Source organism: Lutjanus erythropterus, chromosome 8 (assembly GCF_056507025.1).
Source record: "Lutjanus erythropterus isolate fLutEry1 chromosome 8, fLutEry1.hap2, whole genome shotgun sequence".
Lineage (NCBI taxonomy): Eukaryota > Metazoa > Chordata > Actinopteri > Lutjaniformes > Lutjanidae > Lutjanus > Lutjanus erythropterus.
The window spans coordinates 34,873,396-34,888,263 of record NC_139324.1 but is presented as its reverse complement, the minus strand read 5'-3'; the positions used below and the strand labels follow the sequence as shown (position 1 = coordinate 34,888,263).

General features: G+C 38.5%; 1 protein-coding gene across 1 annotated transcript; it reads left to right on the top strand.

Annotated features, from left to right (window-relative positions):
• Nucleotides 1-1,125: 1,125 nt before the first annotated feature.
• On the top strand, nucleotides 1,126-13,141 carry stx19 (syntaxin 19). The gene is made up of 5 exons (XM_084724117.1): nucleotides 1,126-1,295; nucleotides 7,972-8,271; nucleotides 8,351-8,587; nucleotides 9,525-9,737; nucleotides 11,947-13,141. The coding sequence occupies exons 2-5, from the start codon at nucleotides 8,050-8,052 to the stop codon at nucleotides 12,181-12,183; spliced, it is 909 nt and encodes a 302-aa protein (XP_084580243.1). The 5' UTR covers nucleotides 1,126-1,295; nucleotides 7,972-8,049; the 3' UTR covers nucleotides 12,184-13,141.
• Nucleotides 13,142-14,868: the final 1,727 nt, after the last annotated feature.

The window sequence follows — 14,868 nt, the reverse complement described above, 5'->3', positions numbered from 1 at the left end:
TTATAGCTTGTGATCTGCTCTAGGCTATGCCACAAAGCGGACGCTAGTCTTCATGGGGTCCACATAAAAGTTTGGTTTCCAGCATGGCTCTATAGTTACTGTTTGCCTTCTTTACTGCCTTTTCAAATGTATACTTTGCAATTTTGTATAGTGAGCACCACCACTCCAGAATGCTTTCTTTCTGTCTAAGTAGAGCATGGATATATAAGTATTCATTTAAATGAAGACAGCTATCCTTAAAAACATTTCAGTCATTTTTTTAAGCTGTCACATACTTTTTTGACAGTGCCTAGGGATAGTGGTTCGACTGACCCAAACCTTAGATAAGCGCCTCATACAGCTCAACATCAAATAATCCGAACTATCCCTTTAAGTCTGCCTCCCCATGCATCACTGGCCATCACACTAACAACACGGCTGCTACATTTTGAAGTCCCCCCCCCCACCCACCTCCACACAGTGGGGAGGGAAAATTACAGAAACTCTGCACCCAGCCTCCACAGTTTCAAGTGACGAAGACTGAACTCTTGTCCCCGCCAAACTCCTCTCATCCTCCAAACTCGTCTCCCCTCTCTCCCTCTGACGCCGCACTTCAAACGGCTTTGCACAGCGTATTATGCTGCATAGCAAAGAGTGACTGCGTCCCTTCCCGTGTTGAAAAGGCGCCTGGGTGTTAGAGAGCTTGTCAGTAGAAATCTGTCAAAAGCACTCAGCGGAGTTACTGGGGCCTAAGGACTACAATACCCCCAGACTAAGAGGGTTTACCCCATGAGCCCAGACACTTCACACAGAAATTAACTTTGCGGATCAGAAACCCAACGCCCTGGTTGACACCCTAACCACAATCCCCATTGTTTAGCCATTGCAGTGTACACAATACACTTCTATTTGCTCTACTCTATTTTCCGGTTCAGGAATAAGCCTCAGGGTGGCTCCCTGCGCTCGCCATGCTCCCTCCTCATTTACTTAATCACGTCACCTTTTATTTCTTTAGATAAGTAAATAAGCCTCCAGTCTGCCCCTCTCCTATTGGCTTACACTGCCCCTATCTTGAATAGGAGGGGAGGTGCTTGAAACTGACTCAACCAGACTTCTTGAAAACTTTCCCTGCTTGTGAGTGTAACTGTTCCAAGTCAGAGGCTCACAGCTGATGAGTGTCAGGTGAATGTAAGGAGATCTGAGGATGACTTGATGTTATTAAAGAATGCGTGAGTATATCCTGGATTACATTCCTGCTCAACTCTGAATGGGAATATTCAGCAGACAGCCCATGATGGAACGCCAACAACATTAAGGTAAAATCCTCATTCAGACTGAATGTTTTTGAAATGTCGATCAAGTATGTGGAAATAAACCCTACACTTATGTAGCCTTTAACTTTATGATATTTTACTATGTTGCAGAGGTGGCAAAAGTATACACAATCTTTACTCAAGTAGACGTACAGACACTTGTGTAAAAAAGACTCAAGTAAAAGTGAAAAAGTACCGGCTCTGAAATGTATTCAAAGTATGAAAGTAAACAGTAGCCCCTCTAAAGGACAGGTCGAGTTTCCATCTGTTTCACCTTGTTACGTCTCTTACCTAATCATGTCTTCTATGTCATTTTCATCTTGTTACTTCTTTCATGTTGTTTTCATCTCGTTACGTTATTTTTGTCTTGTTATGCCTTTTCATCGTTTTCCATCTTCTCATTTTTTTTATTATTGCATTGTCTTGTTATGTCTTTTACAGTTTTTCATCTTGTTTAATTGTTTTGGAGCTGTTATACCTTTTACTTTTTCCCCCTTTTTCTTACTATATCATTTTCATTTCATTCATTTATGTCATGTTCATCTTGTTACATTTTTCACAACATTTTTGTCTTGTTTCCTCTTTCACATTGTTTTCATCTTGTGATTTCTTTTTGTCTTCTTACGTCTTTTGCATCATTCCTCATCTTGTTATGTCATTTTTGTTTTGTTACATCTTTTATGTCATTTTTTTCTTGTTTCATCTTGGTATGTAATTTTTCATCTTTCTGAAAAAAATCTCAAATCGTTTTCATCTTATTAAGTCTTTTACAACATTTTTATCTTGTTACATCTTGTTGCATCTGTCTTGTGGAATATGCAATGATAGAACATCTTGTTATTGTTCCATCTATTTAGGCTGACATCAGTCTTGATGTTGGGAAGCTGGCACGTGATAAATGAAATAAATATAATCAATCATTCCCCTCAAATGCATTAAAGCTAAAGTAACAAGCCTTTAAAATATAAGGAGTAGAAAGCAGACATTTATGTCAAAACTTTGCAAGGAAAAAGTAAAAAAAAATACTCAAGTAAAGTACAGATACCTGAAAGCTCTACTTAAGTACTGAATTAAGAATGTACTTACTGACTTCCCACCTCTCCTATGTTGTATGTTATTTATTAATAGAAAGTCTAACTTGAACAAAAGATGTGTGACTTTTGAAATATGTTAAGCACAGTTAATCCTTTTTGGTAAAGTTAAAAGACCATTGTGCACAGTGGAATTGTTTGTCCTGTGTTAAAATACAACACCGGGGACTCCTACTGTTCCACCTGCACGAAGATGAAAGAATGTCAACATAACGTTTCCTTTAGAAACACAGACAAAGGAGCAGATGGGTAGCAGGAAGAAAATATTGGCTTGTTTCAGAGAACAAAACGTTCAATCACAGAGAGAGAGGCGAGACTCCTTTCGCGAACTCTGCTCCACTTCTTCCAGGTTTTTAGGCTAAACACGGGAGAATGTGCTCCCAAATCCTTTGAGCAATTTTTTTAATCGGCTCTTCTGGGTCGGGCAGGTATAGGGAGAGGGGGAGAGAGAGAGAGACAGAGAGGGAAAAAGAAAGAGTTCAGCCAAGAAAACAAAGGATACTTTTACATTCTGTGAGTTCGGAGAAGTTTGTAACAGTTACAACAACCTCCCTCTTTCATGCACGCACACACACACACACACACTAAATAGGGTCTTTCCTGTTTGAAATCTATCCAGAAATGGGATAGTCTGTGATTTGAAATGCTCCACTTCTCAGCAGCCAAACACTCTGCCCCCCCCTCAACACACACACAATCATGTGCTTCCAGAAGATTATGTTAGGGCCTCTAAAACCCAAATCCTTGTGTTGCTGAGGCAGTTTCAAAATGTTGGTATGCCCCGTTTGAATGTATTGAAATTTGTGGTTGAATGCACTTTTCCTTGTCAAAGCAAAGTGAAGGAAATCAGATTTTAATCATAAAGACCTCGCTTGTTTACTTCAGCTTTGGCAGATATATTACAGACTGCAGTTATGGAGTGGAAAATGAAACATTCGATATTCAGCAGCTGTTGTGAGGATATATCTTGTTTATTCCAAACCAATGTACACTTATTACCAGGATTGGAGGGGTTACTTTAAAAATGGATTATGCTACAACTACTTACCTGTTAAAAAATGCAGTCACCTGACCTAATGCAGGTATCGCAATATTACTTTCTGGCACTCTTGGATTACCTTGAAAGCAAATATGGTGAATTTGTTTGCCTAATGTTCATTGTTAGGTTACTGTTTGTCCAACTATCCCTTCCTTTTTGTCTGTGTAAATGCACATTTAAATTAATAGCTGTAATTATGTACATGTAAATGTATTTTGTTAAGTATGGTATTCACGTGTTACACTAAAACTTGTGTTTTTACCCACACACCATCCTGGTCACCAGAATCACCACCCACAGCCCTAAAGTATTTGTAAGTATTAGTAGTATTGATAAATTAGCTAGCTAACTAGATTTCTGTGTGGATTAGCAGTTGTTATGTGTAGCTAACATCAGTGTTTGGTTTATGTAGCTAACTTTAGTGACTGGTCTGTGTAGGTAATGGTAAAGGTTGGTCTGTGTAGCTACGAACAGTGGTTAGTCTATGTAGCTAACATAGCGGTTGGTTTGTGTAGATGATGTTAATAGTTGGTCTGTGTAGCTAACATTAGCGGTTGGTCTGTGCATCTAATGCTAGCAGTTTATCTTTATAGCTACAGTTAGCAGTTGGTCTGTGTAGCTAAAGATAGTGGTTAGTCATGTAGCTAACATAGCGGTTGGGTTGTGTAATGTTAATCGTTTGTCCTTGCAGCTAACGTTAGCAGTTAGTCTGTGCAACTACTATCAGTGGTTGGTCTGTAGCTAATATTAGCAATCAGTCTGTGTGGCTAACAATAGTGGTTGGTCTTTGTAGCTAAAATTCACTGTTGGTCTGTGTATTTAACATTAGCAGTTGGTCTTAGCTGTAAAAACATTTCCTTATATTAGATGTTTAGCTCTTGGATTGTGATGGTATTTTCGCAGCTGAAAGCAGAACGGTCACTGTTGTGTAATATTCTCGTTTTATGATTTAAAGACAAAGAAACATTGAAATTTCCTACCAGTGAAACATTTTGACTCTGGAGGCCAGAGATAATGAGTTAACCTTAGGATTAGCTGGTATCACTCAGACCAGAGTGGTCTGTGCTTGGTAGTATATTGTTCTTTTTTTTTTTTTTTTTTTTCAAATGCATTTTAATTGTAATCCTACTAATAATCCCCATTTTACTGAATGTATGTGTAATCTGACTGTTTTGTATCCTAATTACATAATCCTGTTACATGTAATCCGTTATTCTCCAAGCCTGACAACAGTTGGACATATTGTTTGTGTGTGTTAGTTTTATTTTATTTAATGTGTTTATCAAGGTCACCTTTCCTAGACTTGTCAGTGTTTAAAATGTGAGACGACCTCGCATTTTTCTCTCTTCTTTCTGCTGAGTGTGTTGCTGAACACAAACAAGCCACTCTGTTCTCATGGGAAAAGCAACTCGAGTCAATTTGACTGATGTCGCAGATAAACTTTCTGCTCCTTCGTCTCATGTTGTTTCTCTTACAGTTAAAAATACATCTCAGTGTTCAGCGGAGTGCAGATATGGCTCATCAGTTACGCACATATCAGGACGGATGAACTTATAATGATGTAAACAAACACCGATCCAGCTTTGATTCACACTGGACACACCAGAGTACACAGTTTTGTGCTTCAGTGCACTTCCTGGAACTACGAGAGCAGTATTTTGTAAAGGAACTGTGCCCTCAGGCTGGACGAGGTGTTTGATGACAGTCTCTGTCCTGAAGACTGAGTGGCTTTACATGCTATTTCAACAGGCCAACTACCAACCCTGCCTCCTGGAAACTGAGTTTATGTACAGCTAACTTAACTGCTTTAGTAGTAGTACTTTAAAGGTCTAGTGTGTAAGATTTACAGTAATTTATGAGCTTTATATAAATTTATATTTATGATTTATAGCAGAAATCTAATATAATGCTCATAATTATGTATTCATTGGTGTATAAAACACCTGAAAATAAGAATCGCTGTGTTTTTTTTAACTCTGAATGAGCCCTTTATTACTACAGAGAGCGCAGCCGCCATAGTTTCACCTAAACTTTGGGAAAAGGAGAGTGAGACAACATGTTTGCAATCTGCAGCTTACCATCTTACACACTGGTCCTTTAACCCCCTATATGGTACGAATTATGATGCTAGCTGGCTCAAAAAGTTATGTTATTGGTCATAAAATAGGCCAAGTGCCACATAATTTGATGAAATTTTCTAGAAATATTTTTTTAGGGTACACTTTAAAGCACGTTTCCTTCAAGCAACGCCGTAATGGTGGTATTTTGCAGCAACAGTGGATATTATAAGGCGACAAATACATTTTGTTATCAGTTTTTACTGATTCATGCAACATTTTTGTGACTTGTTGGGTATGTTAACTCATCTTTTCTCATGATTTTAAAAGAAAAATGATGATAAATGTGGTCAATTCAAGCTGCTCGTGATGTACCAGGATGTTTTATTTATGTTGCCACGTTATCACCACCCTGGCCTATAGCTTTTACTTTGTTGGCCAAAACATATTGTTAGATGACAAAAGATACTGATCTAGTAGGCTCCCTCGCTACCCGGAGTCAGTGAATAGAAATCCAAGCTGAAATAGCCTGAAATACCCTTTAGAGCTACAGATTTTGCAGCAGGAAAACTCAGTCGATACAGCGGCACTGAGGAATTTATTGCTTCAAATGACACTTACTGGATATCGACATGAAAAGTGGCAAATTTACCCTTTAAGGATAGAAAAAGATCACATGTAGCAGTCTGTAGCGGCTCATTTGTCATTTTGATAGTATTTTAAATCACACATGCTCTCTATTTATTCCATATTTTAGTTAAACGTAGCAAAGTGATTAGTTTTCTTACTTCATGTATCAATTTCTAAGCCCCACTTTGCCACTACAGTCAACTGAATGGATGCCTTTATTCAGTCAGAGTGTAGTTGAGGTATTATTGACCAGTGAGAATAACTTACTCAGAGGTAGATGTGGCAGCAGCTTATCAGAAAAGGCTTTTTCCAAACCTGTGGATTCATACAGTGGCCTTGTATCAGAAGCTGTTATTCGTTTACCGGCAGTGTGTGCTTTGAGAGATATAATTAATTATAATGAAGCATTAAAAGGGTAATTACATTGTTACTCAAAGCTTAATTAATGACTGCTATTTTCCAGTAAGCAAGACTTCTTTTTTGCAACCATACTGATATGACACACTAGACAAACACAGGTGTTACAAAAAGTTAAAGGGGAAGTTCACCCCTGAATTTAAAATACACATTTTTCCTCTAGTATGCCGTGCTATTTAACCAAAAAGTGCTATTTATTGCCAAAACTTTCTATTGGAAAGAAAGCATTTCCGGTAGATTGTACAGTAGACAGAAACTAGTCTCTCCATGAAATTGCTCACAGCAAGGCCTGTGGATTATCTCGAGTATCCAGTTCATGATTTGTGGAATTTTTCAAACGTATAACTATTATTTGTTTTTGTTTATTTGTTTGTTTGTTTTTGGTGCCTTCAGCTCCACAAGCCGAGTGGAATCGAGTTTCATTTACAAACACTGGAGAGAAGGCAGACGTTGCTACAAGTCACACCAAACAATCTGGATGGATAATTAACACCACAGGCCAGAGGGAAACTATAAGTTTTGATTTTGGGGTGAAATGTCCCTTTAAGGTTCTGTTCCATTAAGGTCAAACAGAGTCAGTGCTGCTGTTATGCACGCTGGCTCACTTAAGAGGCTCTGCTACACTAAATGGAATGGGACCTTAAGTATTATAATCGGTTAACACCCACTATTTCATATCAGTAAGGCTTGACAATCAACAGCTTAGCTCAGTTCATTTTGCTCATCCTGTTCCAGAGTTCACTTAAAAACAGCTAAACCCAGATGATTCCTGAACGTAGATCTACTGATGGTTAAAACAGCCAGTTACAAACACACCACAGTGGTTCTCAAACAGCGGTCTAGGGACCCCTCAGGGGTCTGTGGCACTCTGCCAGAGGGTCAGTGAAAAGTTTTCAGATTCATTATCACTATTTCCTTTCCACAAACAATTTTAAAGACCTGTAGTCCAAAGCAAGGCCTATTATTGTTCTTTTTATGATTTTCACCAGGCCTATGTTTATATTTTTTTGATTTTTTTTTTTTTTTAATTTATACTTTCATAGTAACTTATTTAAAATAAGAAGAATTTGCATTTTAGATTATATATCCATGAAAATGACTCTCTTGATGTGTGTTTTTGTAAGTTATGGCTACTCTTTGTTGACCAGGCTATGATTTGGTCTCTTGTTATCTTGTACGAGGTCCTTGGCTGAGAAAAAAAAAAGAGAAATTTTGATGTAAATAAGAGACATTTCTTCTCTTTTCCTATAAGACTACCCATCCACCACCCACTCATCTCTGAAACTACTTGTTGCTAAAAAATAACATTACTGCCCTCCACTGCCACATCTTTTATCCTCTACTTTAATGTCAATATTTCCTTTGTTCCTCTTGCTGTTATCCTCTGCAACAGCTCACTGTTCACAGACAAGAATCACTGAGGTTTGATGTTATTTATTTTTCAGCGTCCTCTTGACAAGATCTTTGCGTACGATAACAACTTCGTGTCCCGAGGAGGCGGCTTTGTCGAGGGCTCTTCCACGATGAGAGACCGGCTGGAGGAGCTGCAGCAGAGGGCTCAAGAGTTTTCGGAGGCAGCGAGCGAGAATGTCAACCCTTTCTCAGTGGAGGGCGAGGATGATGACTCTGTGGAGGTCGGAGTCATAACGCCACAGGCGGTGGTGTTCGAGGAGGAGCCAATCATTGAGAATTTCCTGTCTGAGGCTCAGAAAATCCGAGATGATATCACAGCACTGGACATAGAGGTATTGCTTCTGTTTGTTTTGTGGTTACATAGTTCCTTTGTGGTCAATAGTGACACTGACTCGTCTCAAACACAAACAGGTCCTTAAATTCAGCCAGCAGCAAAAGACGCTGGTGGCGACCATGCGTCGCTTCAGCGTGATGAAGAAAGAGAGCAGTATAACCCGGGACATCAAGCTCCAGGCTGAAAGCCTCCACAGACGCTTAGACGCCCTTTCAAAACAGGTCCAAAGGACTGAGGAGCAGCAGGGACCCGCCGCCGCTACAACCAGAATACAGCGCTCACAGCATGCAGCACTGTACCGCAAATTCCAGCAGGTTGGCAAGATGATACTTCCTCTCTGTTATGGAAACTTTATATCACAGCTAACTTTTTTTTTTCCACTGAAAAGATTCTTTGTGCATCAGAAGTGTCGTATTTTACATTTAAACGTGGTTTGATGAATTAGAAATAAGCTGACTCTAGCTTGAGAGGCAGTTTTCTCTACAGATATGATCCATTTTTAACTGAAAAAAGAAAGAAAAAAGAAAGACGCAGTAAAATATTAATAGATAAATACATATACATAAAATTAAAATGGATTTTATGAAATTCTAGCAGTTCCAGAACCAGCAAAGTGGAAGCACTTCAACTTTTGATTAATTCATTTAAGCTTTTTGCCATTTTGGAATTCAAAGGTCCCAAAGTTTCTGCAGCAAAGTCTCTTTCATTCATCAACATAACACTCTATGTATTCTAAATGTACAATTTCAAAATCCTATCAAATTTGTGGAAGTTTTTTTTTTTTTTTTTTTTTCAACAAGCTGCAGATAAATCTTTCCAATGCTAAGAACTAATCTCCTGCTTGGAACTGAAAGGTTTTGTCTTGAAAACATGAAAAACAATACTTTTCAAGGAACAAAAACAGTTTACTCTTAATTTGTTTTAAATCATAAAATTAGTGTTGTAACAGAGTATCTATATGTATGACAAAGTTAAAGTTAATGGGTTTTTTTTTATGACATTTTGTTTGTTTGTTTGTTTTATATCAGAAATGCCATGTCTTATTTTGGAAGCAAACAGAAAGAAAAAAAATGCACTTTGCAATATAATATCTCTGTTGTACTGCCTGCAAAAGTGTCAAAGAACCATACAGAAATTACACTCAAAAAAAAAAAAAAAAAAAAAAAAAGATGGGACTCTTATCTCATTTTCCATTCCCCTTCCTCTCCTCTCTAACTTTTTATTCTCTCCTTTTGCTATAATTATGTCCAGGTAATGCTGCAGTATAATGAAGGTCTGCTGACCAAGCAGGAGCGTTGTAAGCACTTCATTATCCGCCAGCTGGAGGTATCAGGAAGGGACGTGACGGAGGAGGAGGTGAACGAGATGGTGGCCACAGGAAAGTGGGAGGTCTTCAATGAGAACCTGCTGAATGATGCCAGAATCACACGGTCACAACTGTCTGAGATTGAACAGCGACACAAGGTATGGTAAAGTCACCACGCGACTAATAATTTATTGTTAATTTTTACATTTCTTTTTTTTTTTTAAATACATGTAAGTCTCCAAGCTATTAACTTACAGTAGTTTGGTGGATGCTGTGGCTTCCAAACTGATTTTTAGGAAATAAAATGCAATAAAAATGCAAATATGAAGGTTAGTACCTTTTTTAAAGAACAGATGAGCAACATTTGATATTGAGGTGCCTGTAATAAGCGTTTGTTAATAGTAATAAACCCTTATAAGATTCTTATTAAGTCTAACATGTTAATATGACTGTATATATGTGTTAATAGTAGTATAATAATCATGCTCATTGTTACAGTATGAGACATTTATAATCACTTACAAGAAACTTAATAGAAACAGTTTATTTACTGCTTCCAAACGACATAATGCTGGGAGGATTTGATTTTGAAATTTGGGCGCATCATAACCCAAATTAACATAATGAATCTTAGCTCTGTACTGCTAAAAGTTGAAGATTGATTTTTGGGTGGATTTCATTACATAACTGGTTCTAATTGGTTCATTCCAGCCAAAATAAGTACACGTCATGTTTTGTTTTACAGGATGAAAACTTAGAATACAAAGATTTTTCTGGCATATATTGTTACGTAGGTGCACAATTTGACTGTGTGATCTATGTGACCTAAAGGGAAACTTTTAATTTTATTTCGACTTTAACATTAGCATTATAGTGGCAGTAACAGCTGAGAATTTCTTGTCTCAAAGCTCCAATAAATCCAAGTCATAAGCACGAGAATCTTGTCCATCATTACCATCTGTCATACATGGCAGAGACGTGCCATGATAGCATGTCCCACATATCACTACATCTAACTGGCACCAATGGGTAAAGGAAAGGAAATCAATGGAGGTGGAAACTGGATAGTAACTGAAGAAAACCAAATATTGGCCCTGCCTACTGGCTGATAAAGAATTGATAGAAATGAACTCCTCGGGATAATAGATGGAAGAATGTGGCAACCACTCTTGAAGGCAAGACATCCAAGTGAAGCAGCACATCAAAGTACAAACCCCTATTCCAAAACATTTGGGACGCTAAATTAATAAAATACTATGATTTGCAAACCCTTTTTAACATATGTTTAATTGAACTCAGTACAAAGACGAGATATTTAATGCTCAAACGGATCTTATATATTTTTTTTGGGATATATACACCCAGTCTGAATTTGACACCTGCAACATGTTCCAAAAACTCTGGTACAGGGACAACAAAACACTGACAAAGTTTTGAGTTTCTCAGAAAACACCTGTTTGGAACATTTCACCGGTAAACACGTTAATTTGTATCAGGTGAAAGTGTCAGCTGGGTTTTACGGGGGCATCCTTAAAAGTTGCTCAGTTGTACATAAGTGAGATTCATCACTTAGTGATAAGCTGCGTGGGCAAATAGTCCAGCAGTTTAAGAACCTTTCTCAACACAAACCTGCAGGAATTTATGGATTTCACCATCTAAAGTCCATAATATCATGAAAAGATTCAGATAAATCTCTGCTTGTAAGAGGCAAGGCCGAAAACCAACATTGATTGGCTGTGACCTTTGACGCCTCGGGCAGCACTGCATTAAAAACCCACATAATTACATAAAGGATGCTACATGGGCTCAGTAATAGTTTGGATGTTGTTCATATATGGCATTTGTGGGTGCAGCTACAGACTCACCGCAGACTTCTCTGGGCCTGAGCTCATCTGAGATGGACTGATGCTAAAGTGGAAAACTGTGCTCTGGTCATTTCTGATTCTTCTTGAAAATCCTTGATGTGTCCTCTGTGTTAAAAAGGAAAAGGACCATCCAGATTGTTACCAACACAAACTTCAAAAGCCAGCATCTGTGATGGTATGGGGATGTGTTAGTGCCCATGGCATGATGGGTAACTGTCACACCTGCGAAGGCCCCTTTTTCTTTTGCAGAGACGTCCCTGTTTATTTCAGCAAGACAACGCCATGTGTGTTTTAGCGTGTGTTTGCTAATCACGTTTTAATGTCCCAACTTTTTTGGAACTGTGGTTCTATTATCAGTATTCGGGTCATGTTGTATAAACAGCTGGATCTCTTCCCTCATTATATCTTAAGTCCTCCAGTTCCCTCTACAACCACCTTCAGCCTGTGATGTAATGTTCCTCATATCTGCAGTATTAATCCCGTTATCCGTCTCCACCAACAGGAGCTGCTGAGCCTGGAGAACAATATGAAGGAGCTGAGGGACCTGTTCATGGACATTTTCATGCTGGTGGAGGAACAAGGGGCCTACATTGAACACATCCAGACCAACGTGGAGAGGACGCAGGATTATGTCGCCGCATCCAATGAGAAGTTCAAGTTGGCCGCCAGGTACAAGAAGAAGAACCCGATTCGACAGCTGTGCTGCTGCTGCTGCCCTCCCTGGAGATGCTGCTTATAAAAACATCTGCATTTTTTTTTTTTTTTTTTACCTCAATGATCATTCCGAGTACTATTTCAAAAGTCTCACTTACCTGTTGGGAGTAAGCAACACCGGATTCAAGCAGCATTAAAGTGAAGGTTATGGTACTGCACTTCTCGCTGGTGAACAGAGCGACGGCGAAGACAGACTCAGCAGAGCATAGAAAACAATTAGGGGGGAAAAGGCCAGAATTGGTATTTGAGGCACTTGTTTCTTTCAAGAGGATGTGAGGCGACTACTATTGGAAGAGACAGTTCAGTGAGTGCTACTCACCAACACTGCTGCTTATTGGAGACCTTCACTGTCATCTGACAGAGGTCACAAACAAGGGGAGACCACTGCCTCTGCCACTGCCAGATCAGCAACACTGATATTTCACCCTTTTTTCTTTTTTTTTTTTCCAACAGAGCCTCTCATCTTTTTTTTCTCCCTCAGGAGCTCTGGTTAATGACCATTTATTTTTTTATACGGCATGTGCACTTTAAGAATTATCTATTTTATTTTTCCTCTTTTCTTCTCAGTTCAAACTAGAATTTAACACAGCAGAGAAAGACTTTGTATTCATTTCATTTTTTCGTCCACACGCTGATGAAAAAAGAAAAAGCTTGTTCCACAATTAATAATTAGTCTCATTTGCATTTCAAAGCATGCAAAGTATCATTCCTATATTCAGGTTCACAAAGGCACGGATTCAAGTAAAACTCTGAATCACAAGCCTTGATCAAAATATTTCTGTCACGGTGACAAAACGGATGAAAATCATTGAAGTCATCGTTTTAAAAGTAAGATGGGAGGTTTAATTTCTCTAGACGTGTTGTGTTTTTGGAGTGGAACTTCAATGTATGTATGTGTGTGTTGGAACTGTTACATTTTGCCTGAAAAACACACTGTACTGTATGTATCATTATCATTAAAATTATGTCACATAAAAAGGGAACGGTGGAAATCTCTCGCCTGATGCGGCACCTCACTGTGAGAAGTCTATTTCATTAGAAGTTGAAGGAAAGTAATGTTTTGAATGAGTCTCATTCAGCTTTCTGCTTCAGTGATGGTAGTCTACTTTTGTGGATTATGACTTGAGTAAAAGCGAGTCACTTAAGTTTCTCTTAGTATTGTGTAACGTCCAAGTTTTTTGGATTTTTCCTCCTGCAGGTGAGCTGGCATTTTCTAATAATATATTATGTTAGATATATGGTTCACCAGAATTGTTAAAGTTTTTGTAAACTCACTGAACCAAACTAGCAGTTTAGTGAGGCAGAAATGTTCAACAAACTAAAATAACACACTAAGGTTACTATCAAAAAATACCTTTCCAGAAAACATACTATTAGAGCAGTACTTTTCTTTTGTAAGGCAAAAACTTTTACGTTGACTTCCTTTAGAATTAAGTCACATTAATGCAAACTGTTGATTTGACACTAATCCCATTATTAAGTACATCTGGCTTAAAGCAATTGTGTTCATCTAACTTGTTTACTTGATTTGAAAAAACTTGATCAATAACACAGGATAACTTTGGTATTTTTCAGCCTGGACCTTATTTTTCCATGAGAGAGAGCGCACTGCAGTCGTCAGAAACTAAGCTACAATGTGATCCCTCTAGGCAAAGTACGACTGTCAAACTGTCAAAATAAGTCCACTACAAGTGCCGGTTGTTGCAAATGACGTGCTCAGATTCTTATTCTAATTGTCTGATAACATTGTGCGAAGGATTGCTGCGGGGAAACAGAAGCAGCTGTTTTATTGCTCTCGCCAAACTAACCAGACTCCCTTTGCAAAACTGTAATTTTTTACATCGTCCCTGTCATCTTCATTCAAACAACAAAAACCCTTCAGAGATGTCTTGGCTCGTCTTTCCACTGTTCCAACTGTTTCAACAATCTGGTGAAATTAAACTAAATTTCTGGTAAAATTTGGTTTGTTAATTTGGTTGAAATAAAACCTTAAATCACAGATGCAGATGTGAAAATATTCTGGCTCACTGCTGCTTCTCTGATGTCCGACCTCCCTGTCGCTCCTCTCCCGACGTTTCACATCTGCGTCTGTGATTTAAGGTTTTATTACGACCAAACTGCGGTTGGTAATTGTTGGAACAGTGTTATTTTGAGAGTTAATTCTGCTTCTGTCGAGTCTGAATGAAGAAGACAATGACCATGTTAAAATTACAATTCTGCATAGGGAGTGTGTTAATTTGACAAGAGCAAATAAATCAGCTGTCTTTGATTAAACAAAACGTATCTTACTCTTTAAAAGAAGCCTCTCTCTGTAGCGATCCTCTCCATAATGCTGTTGTAACAGTCTGAGCCTGTCAGTGGCCAAAAAAAAGCACTTTTAATGGACTTGATGTGTGAAGGTTCAGGTTGAAAAATAAGCTTACAGAAGTTAAGTTGAGTTGAAAATACCAGCTCATTTTCTCTACAGTGATAATTAATCAATTATTCATTTCAGGAGAAAAAGTCACTTCATTCTTGACCTCCCTGGCTCTGAACTGGCCTCCACCACCAGCAGTGACAGTGATGTTCTTTAGTGACTCAGTGACCCAAGGTGTCTGGTGTCCGGGACAAAACACAGGTGAACTGGGTGTGCAAGAACCAGACTGGAAAATCAGGTTTGCCTGCTGTTCCAGGGTAGAAAGTTACTGTAAACTCCTGCAGGGAACGGTGT